The sequence below is a fragment of the Rhinopithecus roxellana genome, chromosome 17, assembly GCF_007565055.1.
Source record: "Rhinopithecus roxellana isolate Shanxi Qingling chromosome 17, ASM756505v1, whole genome shotgun sequence".
Classification (NCBI taxonomy): domain Eukaryota; kingdom Metazoa; phylum Chordata; class Mammalia; order Primates; family Cercopithecidae; genus Rhinopithecus; species Rhinopithecus roxellana.
In genome coordinates this window covers 23,078,856-23,100,758 of record NC_044565.1, presented here as the reverse complement: position 1 = coordinate 23,100,758, position 21,903 = coordinate 23,078,856, and the positions used below count along the sequence as shown (strand labels likewise).

Sequence of the window (21,903 nt, the reverse complement as noted above, 5' to 3'; positions counted from 1 at the left end):
CGTCTGGTTCTATTCTTCTATTGTTATATATATAAGGCATTTAGTTGTATCTTTGTGATCATTCATGATTATTTCATAAGGCTCAATTCCTAAGATATAATTTACAAATATAAGTATTTGGAAAATGGACCAAATTCTAAAGATGTTTATTCACATTTCCTCCTGGAACGGGTCAGAGAGTTTAAGAACCTGTTTAAGATCAATTGACTAAGAAGGATCGTAATCGTTCTTCTTTTTTTTTTTTTCTTCAGATGGAGTCTTGCTCTGTTGCCCAGGCTGGAGTGCAGTGACATGATCTTGGCTCACTGCAACCTCCACCTCCTGGGTTCAAGCAATTCTCCTGCCTCAGCCTACAAAGTAGCTAGGATTACAGGTGCCTGGCACCATGACCAGCTAATTTTTGTATTTTTAAGTAGAGATGGGGTTTCACCATATTGTCCAGGTTGGTCTCAAACTCCTGGACTCAAGTGATCAGCCTGCCTTGGCCTCCCAAAGTGCTGGGATTACAGGTGTGAACCACCACACCTGGCCTCGAGAACATCTTTAAACAAGACAAAGGATCGATCTTTTAAAACACAGGGTCACTTCAGGATCCTAGATCAGGAAGAGGCCCTGCTTCCTGTTGCTGCCAAGTCAGCCAGACAGAGCAGGAAAGACTGTGGCCTACCCTGCCGATGGTGCTCTTGTAGGCCGTCCTGATCTCCTGGCGCTGGGCGGTGTTGCGGTAGGCAAGGACGCTAATAATGGCATCTTCATCGGTGCCTGGGGACAGAACAGAGACAGCGGGTGAGTGTTATTGGAGAGAGGAATGAGAAAGCGGGTTCCTCTGCGGACACTGGAGTTACCCAAACACACGCAGAGGGCTTTCTAAGAAAAGAGGCCCTTATTCAGAGGGTTTTCTACTTTTTGGGAAACAGATGCTAGGTTTGGGACTTACCCTGTCCTTTAATTGGCTGTTTACTACTGAACAAAATGGTTAACTTTCTAAACATTAGTCAGTTTCCTTATCTGCAAATGTGAATGATGACAGTGATTTCCTTCAATAGGCTGCTGCAAGTGTTAAACAATATAATTAAATGCCCAGCACTTACTAAACATTTAAAAAATGTTGGCTGGAGTAATTATTCTTCCTCTCCTCTAGAATTGTGTGTTTTTTTTTTTTTTTTTGAGAGGATGTCTTGCTCTGTCGCCCAGGCTGGAGTGCAATGGCGCGATCTCAGCTCACTGCAACCTCCGCCTCCTGGCTTCAAGTGATTCTCCTGCCTCAGCCTCCTGAGTAGCTGGGATTACAGAGCTGTGCCACCACCCCCAGCTAATTTTTGTATTTTTAGTAGAGACAGGGTTTCACTATGTTGACCAGGCTGGTCTTGAACTCCTGACCTCAAATGATCTGCCCGCCTCGGCCTCCCAAAGTGCTGGGGTTACAGGTGTGAGACACCGTGCCCAGTCATCTCCTCTAGAATTCTTTTCATGTCTTTTGAATCTCCTATCTCTCTCTTCCATATTCTTGCATTTTCTTTATCTCTTTATCATCTCCTCTGAGTTTTGAAACAATTCAAACTTGTCTTTTAATTCACCAATTTGACATTTTGCAGAGTTTAAATTGGCTGTAACTACGTTCACTGTGTTTTAAAATCTGGAACTATGTTTTTCACTTCTAAGCTATCTTTCCTGAACACAAATGGTTCCCTTTTAGAACTGCTGACAAATTACCATGATACAACATCTTACCAAAACTTTAAGCAAAAATTACAAATTAAAAATGTTCTAAGTTTTGCTTGCCTGTTTCTTGCAGCAGCTTTTACAAAGAGACTTTATTCTGATTTTTCAAATTGGTCCCTTATCTTTATAACAGCTGGGATGTTCATAAATGTTTGGTGAATCTTCTGTTTCCTCGTTGTTTATGCTGTATGGGGGGTTGGGATAGGTTTCAGAAGTGATTCTACTGAAAATATTTCAGGGAGAAGTGAAAAAATACAGCCTCACCTTAGTTATCCTTGGCAAGATTAGAGATAAGATGTGAGTTGTGGAGAGGAAGCTATAGAACTTTAAGTTTACATACCTTGGGGATCACTTTCTGTTCTTTTTTTTTTTTTTTTGAGATGGAGTTTCGCTCTGTCACCCAGGCTGGAGTGCAGTGGCACAATCTTGGCTCACTCCCTCCGCCTCCCAGGTTCAAGCAATTCTCCTGCCTCAGCCGCCCTAGTAGCTGGGATTACAGGCACCTACCACCACGCCTGGCTAATTTTTTTTTTTTTTTTTTGTATTTTTTAGTAGAGATGGGGTTTCACCATGTTGGCCAGGCTGGTCTCGAATTCCTGACCTCAGGTGATCCACCTGCCTCAACCTCCCAAAGTGCTGAGATTACAGGCATGAGCCACTATGTCCAGCCGTGTTCCTATTTTTAAAAAGGAGAGGACAATCCATACAACAATCAGTTTCTCCCTTGGCACTCTCAGCTAGGAGGGGGTGTGGAGGGGGCAGAGAGGGTTCATTACCTTTTGTTCTCTCCCTGTTTCTTTGAAAGGGATCACTCTTCTCCCCAGTCAAGCCAAGCTGAAATTCTCAAAATAGACTTGATTTTTTTTTTTTTTTTTTTTTTGAAGCGGAGTCTTGCTCTGTGGCCAGGCTGGAGTGCAGTGGCGCCATCTCAGTTCACTGCAACCTCTGCCTCCCGGGTTCAAGCGATTCTCCTGCCTCAGCCTCCCTAGTGCCACCATGCCTAGCTAAATTTTGTGGGGTTTTTGTTGTTGTTGTTGTTTTTTTTTGAGACGGAGTCTTGCTCTGTCGCCCGGGCTGGAGTGCAGTGGTCGGATCTCAGCTCACTGCAAGCTCCGCCTCCCGGGTTCACGCCATTCTCCTGCCTCAGCCTCCCGAGTAGCTGGGACTACAGGCGCCCGCCACCTCGCCTGGCTAGTTTTTTGTATTTTTAGTAGAGACGGGGTTTCACCGTGTTAGCCAGGATGGTCTCGATCTCCTGACCTCGTGATCCGCCCGTCTTGGCCTCCCAAAGTGCTGGGATTACAGGCTTGAGCCACCATGCCCGGCCAATTTTGTGTTTTTAGTAGAGATGGGGTTTCACCTCGTTGGCCAGGATGGTCTTGATCTCTTGACCTCGTGATCTGCCCACCTAGGCCTCCCAAAGTGCTGGGATTACAGGTGTGAGCCACTGCACCCGGCCAATAGCTTTGATTTTTTCACCCTCTCCTTTCCTCTACATTCAAGTCCACTGTCATGAAAAATGTTGCTTTACAGCCTCTTTTGCATTCTTTCCCTCTTTTTATTTCCTACCATAACCACTCCAATTCAAGATTTCAGGGTTTCTTCTTAGACAAGTGCAGATGTCTGCTAACGAGCATTCTTAACTCCTGATTGGTCTTCCCAGAGTCTTGCCAGATTCATTTGTGTAAAAAGAAAAACTCACAATGTCCCTCCCCTGCTCAGAAATACACAATGGCTCCCCATCATCTACTGGATTTACTTTAGGCGCTGCAGCCTGACATTTGAGACTCTCTACAATATCCCATTCACTATTGTAAACAGCCACATAAAAGGACACTAGGCAGCCAAATTCACGGACTCAGCTCTTGAAATATTGTGCTTTACCCAACTGTGCTGCACTCCACGCTCCTGACCTCTTTCATCACCAGTCTATTGGTTTATATGTCTCCTTAACCCCCTCCATTTAGCATCATGATTCTGGCATATGTTGTTTCCCGACCAGTGCCTGTGGGACAACTCCCCGTCTGTGATTCTTATGGGTGGCTTTCTCAGTAGCACCCCCTAGAACCTCCTTCTGGTACCTGCTTTCTCAGAAAGCTCCTGCTTTGCAAGTACCTCCTGCTGATACAGGAGATAGAAAGAAATTGTTTAGGCAGATAGTGAGGGCAGGCCGGGTGTGGGGGCTCATGCCTGTAATCCCAGCACTTTGGGAGGCTGAGGTGGATGGATCACTTGAGGTCAGGAGTTCAAGACCAGCCTGGCCAACATGGTAAAACCCTGTCTCTTATTTAAAATATAAAAGTTAGCTGGGTATGGTGGTGGGGGCCTGTAATTCCAGCTACTCGGGAGGCAGAGGCATGAGAATCACTTGAACCCGCAAGGTGGAGGTTGCAGTGAGCCGAGATCATGCCAGTGCATTCCACAGCCTGGGTGGCAGAGCGAGGCTCCATCTCAAAAGCGAAAAAAAAAAAAAAAAAAAAAACAGATAGTGAGGGCAAAAGAGTCCTTGGCAGAACTTCCCTTCTAACAAAAAGCAGCCCCCAAAATCTTTTTTTTTTTTTTTTTTCTAACAAAGAGAAGCCTGAAAGATCAAGCTACAAACGTAGATAAGGAAACTGAAAGCTTGCACAAGGGAATGCTGGCCACTGTGCCAATAGAAAAGGGCTACCTGGGGGCCAGGCATGTCCACCATGGAAACTTCATCTTCCCTTTTTTGTTAGCATGTGTACAGTAAGAAAGAAACGTAAGAAAGTACAGCTCAGGCTGAAAACCCACCTGCATAATAAAAGACTGGGGTAGTGGCTGCCAGAGATTTGTGCCCTATGCAGATAGCCCACCTGTTTCTAACTGGTTTTTGGTGCCCTGTGTAGATCAGACATCAGCCCTCCCCATCCCCAGCCCCTGCCACAGCTCATCTATAAACCCCTTTGCATTTCACTGTGAATTGGCAACCCATTTTTCTGGAATCCCTTTCTGTAGCAGACAGCTAGTCTCTTTCTTTTCCCTATTAAACTTCCACTCTTAACCTCACTCTTTGTGTGTCCACATCCTTGATATCTGTGGTCATGAGACAACAAACCTTGGGTGTCATCCCAGACGAGGCCACTTTCACTGCTATAAGACACTTTTCTGTGTATTTACCATGACTCCCCTAGACCTCAGCACATGCCATTCCATTCATCTGAAACACCTTGTCTCTTAACTCTGTTTACAGAAACTCAATCATCTCCCAAGGTCCATTTTAACTTCTACATCCTCCAAGAAGCTTTGCCCATTGCCCCCAAGTGAAACGTGATCTCTTCTCTCTGAACCCCAGTGGGATCTTATTTGTGCCCCTCCTGTTACTGTTATATTATGAATTAATCATAGTTATTTCTGTGCAAGCCTTAGCTGTGCTAGCATTCATAGACTATTTGAACACAAGAACTAGGGATTATAATCCTTGTCTCCTCCAACAGTCTGCTTTGCATTGGCCCACACATAACAGGCACTGAAAAAGGGTGGTTGTGCCAAATGTCTCCTCACCCTTTATGTTGCTAATTTTGAATGTGACCTGGGCTACATTTTGAATTATGGTGTCCTTGTAATACACCAAAGAATTAGGATAAACTGAAAAAAAAGGTGGGTCCTGTACTTTTCTCTTTTTATGAAAAAGGGAAAAGAAGAAGATACATAGATTCAGGACAATGTTCTCTTCAGAGATGGGCAGCAGCATAGAACAGTGGCTTAAACTCCAGCTCGGGAATCAGACATGAGGCAGCTGATCATGCAAAGATGAAAGGAAAGTGTTCTAGGAATTACCTAGAATCCTGAATATACCACTTAGTAGTTCTGGGACCATGGGCAAGTTAACCAACTTCAGTCACTATACTTTACCTTCTCAACAGTAAAACAAGCTGCTGTCAGGATTAAAACAGATAACCCATGGAAAGCATCTATCTCTATGTCTGACGCATAGTAGAGCTTAATAAACATTTCCTATTATTGCTACTGTTGTTACTGTTAGCAACCTTGAGGCTGAGTAAAATGAACTCTTTTTGGATAGAAAAGAGTCATGGTCTCACGGTCATGTGTTTTTACCCCAATCTCAAGGAGATTCTAAATAGCAGCTAAGAACCAGGGGATACTTCTCTAGCCAAAAGTCCACTGAGACAAGGTCTTGGGGGTAGAGGCTAGGCCAGGTAGCTTGTGGTGCACATAGAATCACTGTACCTACCCAGCATGAAGGTGGTGGCCCCCAAGGAGCTAACTGGAGGGTAGCATGCTGGAAGACACTACCAGTGTTATAGGACGCAAAAATAAATTATTTAGGTAGACATTTAGGGTAAAGTCCCCCAGCAGAAAACTTTCCTTTTAACAAAAAGCAGCTCAAAAATAGCTCCCTTTCTAACTACACACAGTTAAAAAAAATCACTTCTAACAATAAGCAACCTGAAAGTTCAGGCTGTAAAACACAGATAAGACAGCTCAAGCACAGAAGGAGGGGTGGAAGTCTCCTGGGTAATCGCCAGCTTCACACTTATACAGTGGGCCCCAGTAAAACAGTGGGTCTTAATAAGCACATTCCTTTCCCTTTAGGTGCACTAAGATAGAGAAACTAAAAGCAGACTGGGGGGATGCCTGCAGCTGCAAGAAGATGTATGGGAACAGACACAGAAACTCTCCCTCCCAGATAAGCAAGACAAAGAAACACAGACTAAGAGTCAGCCTATGTGGTCAGGGAATGGGATAAGAGCTGATAAAAAAAAAATTCTGCTCTATACAGACAGCACACTTGGTCCCAACTAAACTGTCAGGCCCTAAGAGGATAAGATATCCCCTCCTCATGAGGCCCCTCCTCCCTAGACCATTTATAAAAACCCTGACATTTTTACTACTGCTTAGCAACCTGCTCTAGACCCCTCTCTGTGACTGTTCTGTTCTGTTCTTTTGCCTATTAAACTCCTGCTCCAAACTCACTCTATGTGCGTGTGCATGTCCTCGACCTCAATCTCCTTGGCCATGAGACCAAGAACCTCAGTATTTACCCCAGACAACAAGGCTGCTTCATTTTGAGGGCTCGTCCAGGATTTGAAGGTGACTTCATCAGAATGGTGAGTAAAGGAGCTGACTCTACTTTCACTTCCGAGGTTTCTTGTCCTCCGTTTTTATTCTCTCAAATAACTATCAAAAACACCAGGCATCTGACAGTTGATTAAGGAGCCACAAGGGCTGGCCACCAGTCTTGAAGACTCAGATGTGAGGCTTGCCGGGGAGGACCTAGCCAATCCCCTAGTGACCTCAGGGTGCTGGGAATGTTGGCTCTGTCCAAACTAGTTTCTTTTCATGGAAGGCCTGGCTGTTGCATGGGGCTGGAATAGGTCCTGGAGCAACTGAGAATTTCTGGCCAGGACCACACCCTGGTGTTATTCAAAAGGCTCCTGGACTGACCTCAGCCTCTGACTGCCTGACTGGGTGCCAGCCACAGGATCCCCAAGTTTTCCTATTGCAAATCTTATTTTCCTCCTTTCCTTTCTGCAGTCACCATGTCTCCCATCCCCTCTCTGTATGAAATGCTGCAGGAATTTTTACAGCCCAGGAGATAATTCAATTAGGCAGGCTTAGCAACCACCTTAGTAACCAGGAATACAGTTCAAGGGATTGCTGTTTTTGTGACTTTTTACAGATAGGGGGATTCCATGATCCAGATCTCAAAGACTATTTTACTCCTAACGATAACACTTCCTGGGTTTGGGTGGGAGGTTACTTTGCCCCCAGTAAATGCCCCTCTGTCTACTTAGACTGTTTCTTTTCCCATGTGAGGAGCCAGCACTGTCCAGTCAGACTGGATAGCCCCTCTATGAGGCGAATTAACTTTCTCCTGTTAGGAGGTATGCTGTGGGGACAGCTTGCCACAGGTCAGACTTCTCTCTCCGTCCTTTGTTTAAAGAGCATATGGAGGCAAAGTTACTGCCTGGTATTCCACTAGCACACCTAGTAAAACGGGAATCCTCTCCATGAGGAATCTTGTCTGTCCTTTGCTAAAAGTCTCTGGCTTTTCAGTTCTTCTCCCTTTTACATCCTTCTAATAGATACCAAACCTTATGCCTCCTCTGCAAATGGGAGAACTCTGCTTTCAGCAGTGAAGAGGAATATGTCCTCCAAAACCAAATTTTAGTCTCAGTACTCTCTCTGTTAGCAGGAAGGCCACCATTTGACCCTTATGTTCTCTGGAGACACCCATTCTGCCTACAACTAGAATGGCATCGAAATAGAAAGGGGATTTTATGTCTGGAAGTTTATCGGAAACACCACCTAAGAATAAATTCTCTAGTCCGGTCCATAATAGCAGAGTATAAAGCTCAATCCAGTATACTCCCTCCATTAATGGGCCTTGCTCAAATGTAAGAGTTACATAATCTCTCCTGAGACCCATTTATCAAGAAGCCACGTGGGTCAGAGGGTAATTATCCAATTATTAGGCAGATGACTAAGGTCATACAGGTAAACATGACTGGCCCATTGATTAGGGCCTCTGGTATTATGCTTGGGGGTCACACCTGCAACCATTGGGCTGCAATTATGGTGCTGGGACCTGGGGACCAAGGAGGGAGAACAGCTGGGAGGACGCTCCTACTGTGTCCCCTCCTCCCTGAGTCACATTGAAAAGAACCAGAAGACCGAGGAACACCTCTACTCTTGTCTCTTTTTCAGATGGGTAACAAGCCATCTTTGGCCGGCACTCCTCTGGAGTGCATTCTGAAGCACTGGGACTCCTTTGACCCTAAAACTTTGAAGAAAAAGCAGCTCATTTTCTTTTGCACAAGGACGTGGCCTTCTTACTGTCTCTGGAATGAACAGACATAGACAGCTGAAGGGAGCCTTGATTTTAATCTTATCCAACAGTTAGATCTTTTCTGTAGACAGGAGAGCAAATGGTCCAAGGTGCCCTATGCACAGGCTTTCTTTGCCCTGCAAGACAACCCTGACCTTAGCAAGCACTGCACAATTGACTCAGCTCTCTTAGCAATCATATCAGGCAGGTCTGTGGAGAGTAATTCCCCTAAGTCAGAAGAGCAAGTTTTGGAGGAGCCACTGGGGGCAGCTTCTAAGTGCCCCAGTCCTAGTTTTCCTAATATGGGGCCCCCTCCAACTGCACCATCAGCTCCTCCAGCTCCACCATCTCCAAAGCTCCCTACTGCCCCAGCTTCACTCCTACCCCTACAAGAAATGCCAGATGGAAGGGGCACCTCTAGGGTACATGTTCCCTTCTCATTACAGGACCGTAGACAAATAAAGGAAGACTTGGGCCGATTTTCTGATGACTGTAATACGTAGAGACCTTCCAAAATCTAACTCAAGTGTTTGACTTCACATAGAGGGCTGTTATGCTGCTTCTAAGCCAAACCCTCACTGCAGCTGAAAAGCAGGCAGCTCCTGATATCAGAAGGAAGCCACAGAAACAGGTTATAGGACCAGATAGTACCTTGGAAGATCTCCTGAAGGTGGCCACCTCAGTCTTTTACCATAGGGACTGGGAGGAGGCCCAGGAGAAAAAGAGAAAGTGACTAAGGCTCGAGTGGCTGCTTTGCAGGCTTGCAGAGTCCAGGATCCTCAGGAAGCAGCCACTAATTGCTACTGGTGTGGCAAGCCAGGGGACTTTGAGAAGAATTGCCCAGGCAACAAGAAAAAGCCACCTTGACCCTGTCCAGCCTGTGGTGGAGACCAATGGATATTAAACTGCCCCTGAAGATGGAGGTCACTAGGTCCAGAACTGGTCTCACAGATGGTCCGGCAGGACTGACAGGTCCCAGGGCTCAAACCCCTGGCTCCAGTGGCTCAGACTGCCATCACTGCTCAGGAGCCCCGGGTGATTCTGGAAGTTGAAGAGAGGAGGGTGGGCTTCCTCCTGGATACTGAAGCCAGTCTCTCTGTTCTCTTGTACAATCCAGGCCTCCCCTCTTCCCATAGCACAACCATGGTGGGTGTCTCAGGAAAGACTCTAACCCAATATTTCTCTCAATCCCTTAGCTGCAGTTGGGGGAGACTTATTATTTACACATGCCTTCTTAATTATGCCTGGAAGTTCCACTCCTTTATTAGGTAGAGACATTTCAGCCCACATGGGCTCAGAGTCCTCATGGCCCCAGGACAAACTCTTTGTCTTCCCTTAGTGAAAGCCAATATTAATCCAGAAGTGTGGGCAACTCAAGGAAGAATAGGTCAAGCTAAAACTGCTAGGCCAGTTCAGATCCACCTTAAAAATCCCACTTCTTGGCCGGGCGCGGTGGCTCAAGCCTGTAATCCCAGCACTTTGGGAGGCCGAGACGGGCGGATCACGAGGTCAGGAGATCGAGACCATCCTGGCTAACACGGTGAAACCCCATCGCTACTAAAAATACAAAAAACTAGCCGGGCGAAGTGGTGGGCGCCTGTAGTCCCAGCTACTCGGGAGGCTGAGGCAGGAGAATGGCGTAAACCCGGGAGGCGGAGCTTGCAGTGAGCCGAGATCCGGCCACTGCACTCCAGTCTGGGCGACAGAGCGAGACTCTGCTTCAAAAAAAAAAAAAAAAATCCCACTTCTTTCCCTAACCAGAGACAATGTCCTCTAAAGCCAGAGGCCAGAAAAGGACTAGAAGCTATTATTAATAACCTAAAAATGCAGGGCCTCCTCAGACCCTGTAACAGTCCTTGCAACACCCCTATACTAGGAGCGCAAAAACCCAAGGGGGCATGGAGACTAGTTCAGGACCTCTGCCTCGTTAATAGGCCATAGTCCCAATTCAGCCAGTAGTCCCTAAAGCCCACACCTTGCTGACTCAAATACCTAAAGGAACTAAATGGTTTATAGTCCTAGATTTAAAGGATGCCTTTTTCTGCATACTGTTACATCCTGACTCTCAATACCTGTTTGCCTGTAAGGATCCCTCTGGCCAGACCACGCAGTTAACATGGATGGTGCTGCCTCAGGGATTTCAAAACAGCCCTCATTCGTTTGGACAAGCACTGTCAAAGGACCCTTCTAAGTTCTCCTGTCCTCAGCTCAGGGTCTTGCAGTGTGTAGATGACACTTTCCTCTGTGCCCCAATCAAGGAAGGCTCAGGAAGACGCTAAGACTCGCCTCCATTTCTTAGCTGAAAGGGAGTATAGAGTCTCAAAATCTAAAGCTCAGCTCTGTCAGACTTCAGTAAAGTACCTAGTTGTAGTCTTATCAGAAGGGACCAGAGCACCAGGTAAGGAAAGGATTAGGCCCATTTCCTTTGATAGTTAGGAAAATTCTTGGGCATTAAATGGATTTTGTAAACCATGAGTACCTGGGCACAAGGAAATGGCTCACCCTTTATACTGCTTCATAAAAGAAACTCAAACAGTTAAAACTCACCCCTCTCTTTTTGGGGAACCTAAGGCTCAAAAAGCCTTTAACCAGCTAAACCAAGCCTTCCTGGCTAATACGGTGAAACCTCGACTCTACTAAAAAGACAATAAAATTAGCCGGGCGAGGTGGCGGGCGCCTGTAGTCCCACCTACTTGGGAGGCTGAGGCAAGAGAATGGCGTGAACCCAGGAGGCGGAGCTTGCAGTGAGCCGAGATGGCACCACTGCACTCCAGCCTGGGCGACAGAGCGAGACTCCGTCTCAAAAACAACATAACATAACATAACATAACATAACATAACATAACATAACATAACATAACATAACATAACAGCCCGCAGTATTTCCATGGGGAAAGCATTTAGTCTCTATGCAACAAAAAGGAAGGAAATGGCCCTGGAAGTTTTAACTAAGGCTTGAGGTCCAGCTCAACAGCCAGTGAGTTACTTAAGCAAGGAACTTAAAACTTGGTGGCCAAAGGATGGTCAGCCTGCCTCCAAGCAGTTACAGTAGAGGCTTTGCTGGGTGCCAGAGGCCACTGGGTTAACCACAGGAAATAACTGTTTAACCCCACACAATGTAACAGGACTGTTGTCCTCTAAGGAAAGTCTCTGGCTAACAAACAATTGCCTCCTCAAATACCAAGCTTTGCTGCTAAAGGGATCTGCAGTCCAGTTGAAAACCTACCCTTGCCTGAGCCCAGCCACTTTCTCCCAAAGAAAACTGGAGAACCTAAACATGATTGTGAACAGGTAAGTGGAGCAAACTGGGTAAAACAAATAATAAGAATCACTGTTTGCATTCTCTGTAAAGTTTTAATTAATGAAAAAGGATTTTCTTAAAGAACATTCAGCTCAATTAAAAGTGGATATCCAAGCTATGGTTATACTTAAAAGGCCTTTATGTTTTTCTTTTCATAAATCTTCTTTTCCTGGAAAACATTTTTTTATTTTTTTCTCAGTCGACTGAATTGCTTTTTTTTTTTTTTTTTTTTTTTTTTAACTGTGTCTTGCCACTCTTGGTCTACCTAGAATGACTTCTGGTGGCCTGGGACTCCTTGGGGAAACAGAAAAGGCGCCACAAATCCCATTTTAGGAAAAAATCTGTTTTCCTCATGGAGCTTCTAGAATTAAAGGTGAATAAATACTTCTCAAAATCTGTCTTTGTCTTCCGGCTATGCTTGCTTATTAGGCCCTGGAAACTGTATTCCTAGAGTTGTTCTTAAAGAACCTCACTCGGGGCCGGGCGCGGTGGCTCAAGCCTGTAATCCCAGCACTTTGGGAGGCCGAGATGGGCAGATCACGAGGTCAGGAGATGGAGACCATCCTGGCTAACATGGTGAAACCCCGTCTCTACTAAAAAATACAAAAAACTAGCCGGGTGAGGTAGGCGGGCGCCTGTAGTCCCAGCTACTCGGGAGGCTGAGGCAGGAGAATGGCGTGAACCCGGGAGGCGGAGCTTGCAGTGAGCTGAGATCGCGCCACTGCACTCCACCCTGGGCCACAGAGCCAGACTCTGTCTCAAAAAAAAAAAAAAAAAAAACAGAAAAACAAAAAAAAACCTACTTCGGAGGCCAATAATCCAACTGGGACATTGGCACATGCAAAATCTTATAACTACTGGATCTTCTTCCTTTTGTCTGTGTGGTTACGTATATGCTACTTGTGTAATGTCTATTTAAAAAAGGAACTCTAATTAATTGGCCTAAGAAAAATAAATGCGTAAATCAAATATATAATTTTTTTTTTTTTTTTTTTTGAGACGGAGTCTCGCTCTGTCCCCCAGGCTGGAGTGCAGTGGCCGGATCTCAGCTCACTGCAAGCTCCGCCTTCCGGGTTTACGCCATTCTCCTGCCTCAGCCTCCCGAGTAGCTGGGACTACAGGCGCTGGCCACTACGCCCGGCTAGTTTTTTGTATTTTTTAGTAGAGACGGGGGTTTCACTGTGTTAGCCAGGATGGTCTCGATCTCCTGACCTCGCGATCTGCCCGTCTCGGCCTCCCAAAGTGCTGGGATTACAGGCTTGAGCCACCGCGCCCGGCCGTAAATCAAATATTTTTAAGGGAAAAATAAAAGCTGTGGTACCTTTCAGTTCATGTGACTTCAATCTTTAAAAATAAAAAGAGTCTTAGGAATTATTGGCAAAGTACAAATGTCTTCAAGGTATCAAAATGTGGTCTAAATTCTGCAGCTCAAATACTAGGTTTGCTAAATGTTTTAAGGTTATTGTAAACTTTTTTTTTTTTTTTTTTTTTGAGCCGGAGTCTTGCACCACCCCCAGGCTGGAGTGTAGTGGCGCAATCTCGGCTCACTGCAAGCTCCGCCTCCCAGGTTCACGCCATTCTCCTGCCTCAGCCTCCCGTGTAGCTGGGACTACAGGCGCCCGCCGCTACGCCCGGCTAATTTTTTTGTATTTTTAGTAGAGATGGGGTTTCGCTGTGTTAGCCAGGATGGTCTCGATCTCCTGACCTTGTGATCCGCCCACCTCGGCCTCCCAATTCTTTTTTTTTTTTTTTAAGACACAGTCTTGCTCTGTCACCATGACTGGAGTGCAGTGGAACAATCTTGGCTCACTGCAACATTTGACTCCCTGGTTCAAGCGATTCTCCTGCCTCAGCCTCCTGAGTAGCTGGGATTACAGGCACGTGCCACCACACCCAGCTAATTTTTGTATTTTTAGTAGAGACGGGGTTTCACCATGTTGGCCAGGATGGTCTCGATCTCCTGACCTCAGGTGATCCACCTGCTTCAGCCTCCCACAGTGCTGGGATTACAGGCACTAGCCACTACGCCTGGCCTTAAACTGCTTCTTGAGCCTTTACAAACTGTCAACTTGCCTGCTTCACAATTGGTAGGGCCTGGGAACATGTGGAAGTAATCATGCCCCTAACTATGCTGAAAGGAGTCAAACTTTATCTGCATCTAGCGCATAATTAAAACAACCTAACAGGTTTTACATTAAAGTTAAAAATTACTAAAAGTTACCATTATAACATGTGATTGAAACTACTGAACATGGAATTGCATGCAAAGTGTGTAAAAACAGTAAAAGATGTTTTTATTTAAAGATTATAAGAAGGCATGGAAATGTATATTTTGCTTAGAAATAAAGAATTGTCTTAAAGTAGAAGGTTTAAGCAAATTGTAAAAAAAGTTGTAAAAATTAATCTTGCAAAGAAAACTCTGTGTGTGAACATATTAACTAAATCAAAAGGGCATTATATGGTTTTTTTCTGTAAATTAATCACTGAAATAAAAGCACAGCAAGGTTTTCTTAAAATGCTAATCCCCTCTTTAGCAAAACATGTCAAGGACTATAACAGGTATGTGAAAATCTCACTTCATGGTCAAACTGGTTAACATTAAATAGGATTGTCTATAATGTTTCATTTAAAATTAAGGTTAACATTAATAGTAAACTAATGCAAAAGGTAAAATTTAACTTTCTCTCTTAACACAGGAGTTTCATGGAATATAAAAGAATGAATGGTTTTTGCTTTTTTAAATTTCTGGCTCATCATTTTGGCAAAAACAAAAAACGGTAATCTAAAAGTCTATTTCATAATATCAAGTGTTTTAAATTTTAAATATACTTAACAGGCTTCCCAAAGTCAAACTTTAGTCTCAAGGTTGTCTTTCCTAACCCCTGGCTTTTGGGTACTGCAGAGGACCCCTGAAGCATCTAGAGGAGAGGTAAACAGAATTATTTAACATGTTGAGGTACATAAAATTACCAAAATGATGTCTAATACTCTTCAGGTTATATTTTAGGGGATAATATTAACATGTGTTCCAAAACTGTATGGGATGTCTGTGGTTCTAGTGTCTGAATGTGTGCTATTACAATTAAGCTTGTTATGCTGGGTTTTTGAAAACCACAAAAATAACGAAATTTCTTTGTTAATTGTATTTCTGACTATCCAAACTGGACATTTTGTCATTTACAGACAATTGTTGTTTTGTTTTAATTACCTTCAAAAGATGGTTTGTAATCAAGCCATGGGACTTTAACAAGTTCTCTCCAATGCAGGTTTGTCATGACCAAAAAATGTACAGGATTCATAACAGGCTAAAATGTTTATAAATATCAAACAAAACAAAAGTTAATGGAATGAACTAAACTAATAGAAAACTAAAGCAATATTCCTCATTTATGCTTAGAACATGGCTAATCCTTATTTTATTTTTTAGAGTCAAAAAAATTTGTCTTTAGCTACAGCCTTTGATAACTAAGCAAAGTGTACTACTATAGGCAAAGTTTGGAGCATGTTTATTTCTCTCTGCCTAATTCCTCTAGAATTTGGAAACTAGTTATAAATATTCTTAAATTACAACAGTATAGTTGTTTGAATCAGTGCAGCAAGAATCCATTTTCTTTTTTTTTTTTTTTTTTTGAAACGGAGTCTCGCTCTGGCGCCCAGGCTGGAGTGCAGTGGCCGGATCTCAGCTCACTGCAAGCTCCGCCTCCCGGGTTCCCGCCATTCTCCTGCCTCAGCCTCCCGAGTAGCTGGGACTACAGGCGCCTGCCAGGTCGCCCGGCTAGTTTTTTTTTTGTATTTTTAGTAGAGACGGGGTTTCACCATGTTAGCCAGGATGGTCTCGATCTCCTGACCTCGTGATCCGCCCGTCTCGGCCTCCCAAAGTGCTGGGATTACAGGCTTGAGCCACCGCGCCCGGCCAAGAATCCATTTTCTCTTGCAACAAAACACAATTGGAAAAACTGGTTGTTTTACCAAGGCTTTGACTGGAAGGGTATGTTTCCCTTTAAGGAATCAAGCTTAACTTGCTGAGCCAATAAAAAGCCCTGGGGAAAACTGGCCTCATACCTGTCTACACAGTCTCCATACCGGGTTCCCGACCTGCGGTGAGTAAAGAATGTCACTTTCTAACAGCCCTAGGAACCCCATGCTTCTGGAACCTCAAGAAGGAAAATAACTTATCCAACTCACAGGTATTTAAAAGTACAAACCCATGGCTGGGCTTGGCTTTAAAAAGTCCTATCTAAAATTCCTCATGGAACAAGGTTCCATCAAAGCCAATCTAAAAGGCCTGTGTAAGGATGATTATTCTTGCTGTACTTTATGCAAATAATTAGGCCAAGTATAGGACTGAAGTCTGTTTTACAAACAGCCCAGTCCTATCATAGATTGTTTTTAACAAAAATGAAGACAAGAGAAAGAGAAATTATGTTTTAAAACTTATCATACCTCTGTTATTAACTTCTAGTCTCATTAGTTGTTTTTAAGTTCTTGCCGACATTTTAAACTATCCCTGCTTATTCCTGTCAACCAACCAGCAATCTCTGGCTGCAGCTCAGAGAAAACAGAAAGGCATGGGTGATAGAAAAATCTGGAAACATGTTCTAGTTCTGGGCAATTATCCTACAAATCCTGCCAGGTAAACTGTAACCCCAAGGTTTCCCTCTTTTTTGGGAAAGTAAGACCAAGGAAGCTAAACAAAGCCAAACCCCATATACCCACTTACAACAGCACAACCCATCTGAATGGCTCACGGGTATCAAATAAACTCTGTTGTCATGGTTACGGCCTATCCTGCCCCCATTAATAATAGTCGTCTTAATACTCATATTTGGAACCTATATTCTAAACCTCCTTGTAAAGTTTATCTCTTCTCGTCTAGAAACCAACAAGCTTCAGATGGTGCTGCAAATGGAGCCGAAAATGAAACTGCCCTCCTACGAAGGACCCTTAAATCAGCCCCGGAGGAAGCCCCAGCTGCTGTTCCCCACACAACACCACTCTCCAGCAGGAAGGAGCCAGAAGAAATGTCACCGGGTTTCCCCTAGCGGCAGTTAGGGATTCCATTTCTGAGGGGGGAAATACAGTATAGGAGTCAGAAATTATTTAGGTAGACAGTCTACCTAAAAAACTGAGTCCCTGGCAGAAAACTTTCCTTTTAACAAAAAGCAGCTGAAAAATAGCTCCCTTTCTAATCTCATGCAGTTCAAAAAAAGCGCTTCTCTTCTAGCAACAGGCAGCCTGAAAGTTGAGGCTGTAAAACACAGAGAAGATGGCTTGAGCACAGAAAGACAGGGGGAAGTCTCCTGGGTCATCACCAAACTTCACACTTACACAATGGGCCCCAGTAAAACAGTGGGTCTTAATAAGCATATTCCTTTCCCTTTAGGCGCACTAAGATAGAGAAGCTAAAAGACTGGGGGGATGCCTGCAGCTGCAAGAAGATGTGTGGGAGCAGACACAGAAACTCTCCCTCCCAGGTAAGCAAGACAAAGAAACACAGACTAAGAGTCCATCTGTGTGGTCGGAGAATGGGATAAGAGCTGATAGAAAAAACTCTGCGCTATAGACATAGCATACCTGGTCCCAACTAACCATTGGGCCCTAGGAGGATAAGACATTCCCTCCTCAGAGCCCCCTCCTCAGTAGCCCGTTTATAAAAACCCTGACAATTTTACTACCACTTGGCAACCTGCTCGGGACCCCTCTCCGTGATGGAGAGCTATTCTTTTCTTTTGCCTATTAAACTCCTGCTCCAAACTCATTCTCTGTGTGTGTGTGTGTGTGTGTGTCTGCAACCTCAATCTCCTTGGCCATGACACCAAAAACCTTGGTATTTACCCCAGACAACAAGGCTGCTTCACCAGCCTTCTCACATTAAATTCCACACATTGCATGTCAGTGCTGTCACAGCTGTGTCTATCACCACAGCAACAAGCAGAGGGACTCAAGGCAAGAATGTGGACTTAGCGCTGATGACCCGGAGCTTGAGATGGGATCTGTCTAGTGTGAGCCATGGCTCAGTTTCACTCACTATGTGACTTGGTGAGTTACTTGGCCTCTCTGGGTCTCAGTTTCACATGTGTAAAATGGGGCTAAAATGACAATAGGAATAGTTGCTTTCACTAAATCACAGGTTGTTGCATGTATCCAATGAGATAATGTTTGTGAAAGTGCTTTGTAAATCTATGGCACTATATACATACCAGCACTAATTGGAAAACAAATGCATTTCTAAAATTTAATATGCAGATTCATGATGTTGTAATTCTTTTTTTTTTTTTTTTTTTTGAGATGGAGTCTCACTCTGTCGCCCAGGCTAGAGTGCAGTGGCGCAAACTTGGCTCGCTGTAAGCTCCGCCTCCTGGGTTCATGCCATTCTCCTGCCTCAGCCTCCCGAGTAGCTGGGACTACAGGCGCCCGCCACCACGCCTGGCTAATTTTTTTGTATTTTCAGTAGAGACGGGGTTTCACCGTGTTAGCCAGCATGGTCTCAATCTCCTGACCTTGTGATCCACCCGCCTCGGCCTCCCAAAGTGCTGGGATTACAGCCTTGAGCCACCACTCCTGGCCGATGTTGTAATTCAAAGCAGGTTTAAACAATAGGGGAAATCCATAACAAGTATATTAAATGTATCATTCTTTATTAAAGTGAAGAACTAATGCCCCTCCCCATCCAATTTGTCCCAACTTTTCTCAACTTGTCCCATGTGTTTTCTTTCCCTCCCTCCCTCCTTCTCTTCCTTCTTTCCTTCCTTCTTCCCTTCTTTCCCTCTTTCTTTCTTTCTTTTTTGAGATGGAGTCTCATTCTGTCTACCAGGCTGGCGTGCCATGGTGAGATCTCAGCTCACTGCAACCTTGCCTCCTGGGTTCAAGTGATTCTCCTCCCTCAGCCTCCCAAGTAGGTGGGATTACAGGTGTGTGCCACCATGCTTGGCTAATTTTTTTATTTTTAGTCTAGATGGGATCTTGCTATGTTGGCCAGGCTTGTCTCAAACTTTTGGCCTCAAGTGATCCGCCCACCTCAGCCTCCCAAAGTGCTGAGATTACACGTGTGAGCCACCACACCCAGACTCCCTTGTGTTTTATTAAAGGAAGACCCACGTGATGGCCAGCAGAAATGGCACTCTCCTGTGTGACCCTGTGATGTGCAATGAACGCAGGAGGATTCACTTCCAGCAAGACACTTACCGAGCCCTTTCATGGCCTTCCTCAGGGTCTGGGCATCTTCCATGGCGTTGAATCCTGAAGCAGCTTTGACAGTACCTCCTTTGGTTGCCTGAGCACAAAAGACAGTGATGTTACTGAGAGGCAGCCTCTTACCAACACGGAGTCATCTCATTCGGCAAACATTTGCTGAGCACTGACCATAGCCTAGACAGTATTCTAGGTTCTAGGGATATGGCAGTGACCGTGAAAAATGGAGCTCTTGCTCTCCGGGACTGATGCTCTAGCTCATGGGAGGCAGACAGTGAACAAGCCAACAATTCTCAATTCCATAAACTGCCTGGGGGTGAGCAGTGCTGTGAAGCAGATAGAGAGGTCCTGCAGGCCCATTCTGAGGAGTGACATTGAGGTTAAGAGCTGAATGAGATGAAGCAGTTGCCCATGCAAACACGGAGGCAAGAGTTATGGGCAGAGGAGACAGCTCCTGCAAAGGCCCTGAGGCTGGAACTAGTTTGTAGGGAGAGCAGGATAGAGGCCAGTGTGGCTCAAGTTGGTGGGCAAGGAGGGGAGGGGAAGATGAACTACATCACTGTGGAATCCCGTTCCCCCTAAAAGGGAAAAATATCAAACCTGAATCCAATCAAGCCTCTAGAGCCAAAAACAAATTTACAGTAAATAGGAGAAAGGAGAATGTTAAACCACACCAAAGGGTTGCAGTCAGCAAAATCCAGACTCTGAGACACAGCACTTAACAAACGACCTAGGCCGGGCGCGGTGGCTCAAACCTGTAATCCCAGCACTTTGGGAGGCCGAGACGGGCGGATCACAAGGTCAGGAGTTTGAGACCATCCTGGCTAACACGGTGAAACCCCGTCTCTACTGAAAAATACAAAAAGCTAGCCGGGCGATGTGGCTGGCGCCTGTAGTCCCAGCTACTCGGGAGGCTGAGGCAGGAGAATGGCATGAATCCGGGAGGCAGAGCTTGCAGTGAGCTGAGATCCGGCCACTGCACTCCAGCCCAGGCGACAGAGCAAGACTCCGTCTCAAAAAAAAAAAAAAAAACAAAAACGACCTAGTTTCTTCGACAAATAAATGGCAAGGAGAATTTAAAGAGAGAGATGGAAGGGAACTACAGTTTAAAAGACATTGAAAAGGAACATCAATGATCATAATGTGAACCTGTAGTACCATAATTTGGATCCTAAACAGTAAAAAACAAAAGACATTTATGAGACAATGAAAATTTGAACATTGACATTTGATGACACTAAGGACTTGGTTTTAACATTTTTAGGTATAAGAATGGCATTATGGTGATATTTCATTTTGAAAAGAGGTTTAATCTACTGAAATAGTTTACAGATGAAATGACAAGATGTCTTGGGTTTGCTTCCAAATCACACAGGTGGAGAGAAAGGGGAGGAAGTGGAGATAAAGAAGAAACAGGCCGGACATGGTGACTCACCCCAGCAATCCCAGCACTTTGGGAGGCTGAGGCGGGCGGATCTCTTGAGCCCAGTAGTTTGAGACCAGACGGGGCAACATGGTGAAACCTCATCTCTACAAAAACATACCAAAAGATTAGCTATGCATGGTGGCACAGGCCTGTAGTCCCAGCTACTCAGGATGCTGAGGTGGGAGGATCTCTTGAGCCCAGAAGGTGGAGACTGCTGTGGGCCGAGAGCGCACCACTGTGCTCCAATCTGGGCGACAGAGTGAGACCCTGTCTCAAAAAAAGACAAAAAACAAGAGTGACGATGAGTTTATAATTATTGACAGGTACACAAAGGGGTTCCTTATAGTATTCTGTTTACTTTCATATATGTTTAAAGTTTTCCATAATAAAAATATTTAAATAAATGAACTAAAAATAAAAAAGAAGGAAATCAGAGAGGTGGGCTGGGACCAGAGCAAGGCAGCCCTTCAAGCCAGGTAAGGAGTTTGTATTTTATTCTAAGTGCAGTAGAAAGCCACCGACAGGTTTTGAGCAAGGAGATGGGGACACATGATCTGACTTATCGATTTAAAAGATCCCCTGGGCTGCTGTAGGGAGATGCAGAGACCATCTGAAAGCCTGGGCCGAGATCCGGGGGTGGGATATGAGCTAGACTAGGGTGAAATAGTTAAGATGGAAATAAACAGGAGAACAGACAGCTCAGCACGTGTTTTGGAGCAAAGGCGACAGAACTTGCTGATGGACTAACGTGGGAGGTGAGGAAAAAAAAGAATCAAGTATAACTCTAAATCTTTTCCCCTGAGCAGCTGGGTATCATTTACCCAGACGGGGAAAACCGGAGGAAGACTACTAGATTTAGGGTGGCAGTGTGGGGTGGGATTTAGAGGTTCTATGTTGGAAATGTTCAGTTTGGGATGTCCATTAAATATCCCAGGGGAATTGTCAAAAAGACAATTGGTTACACAATATAAGTCTAGAGGTCACATCCAGCATAATAAAGTTAGGACGCATCAGCATTTGGGTGGTACTTGATGAGATGACCTGGAAAGAAAGTGAAAATAGGGACAGGAACTTAGGATAAGCCTGGGTCTCTCCAACAGTACAGGTCCAAGACGGGAGAGCCCAGAAAGGATGGCTGAGAAGGGGCGGTCCTTGAGCTCATAGGAAATCCAGGATCGAGCACTGTCCAGAGGCTGAGGAATTAGGGAGTAGCTGGCGCTTGGTCTAAGAAGCTTAGTGGGAAGGAGCATAAGCACTGGAGTGGGGTATGAATCTTATCTTTACCTCTTTCTAGCTGTGTGGCCTGGGGACATTTCATTTTTCTCACTTGTATATTGGGAATAATGATAACTCACAGAAACAGGATAATATGGGAATGTACTTAGCACAAAACCCAGAAAAAAGTAAACACTAAAACAAAAACTCAGAATCATCATCATCATCATCATC

The 21,903-nt window shown here is 44.8% G+C and overlaps 1 protein-coding gene and 1 long non-coding RNA gene across 3 annotated transcripts in view; one reads left to right on the top strand and one right to left on the bottom strand.

Annotated features, from left to right (window-relative positions):
* The window catches only part of ANXA4 (annexin A4), an 86,648-nt gene that overhangs the window by 21,480 nt on the left and 43,265 nt on the right, over positions 1-21,903 (bottom strand). For both annotated transcript variants that reach the window (XM_010367619.2, XM_010367620.2), the window contains exons 3-4: positions 19,023-19,110; positions 668-762 (exon numbers count right to left, since the gene is read on the bottom strand). In XM_010367619.2, the coding sequence (XP_010365921.1) occupies positions 668-762; positions 19,023-19,110 (183 nt within the window). The remainder of the gene's footprint in view (positions 1-667; positions 763-19,022; positions 19,111-21,903) is intronic.
* On the top strand, positions 6,605-17,626 carry LOC115894253. The gene is made up of 3 exons (XR_004054323.1): positions 6,605-6,815; positions 16,714-16,884; positions 17,221-17,626. It is a non-coding gene; the product is annotated as an uncharacterized LOC115894253 (long non-coding RNA).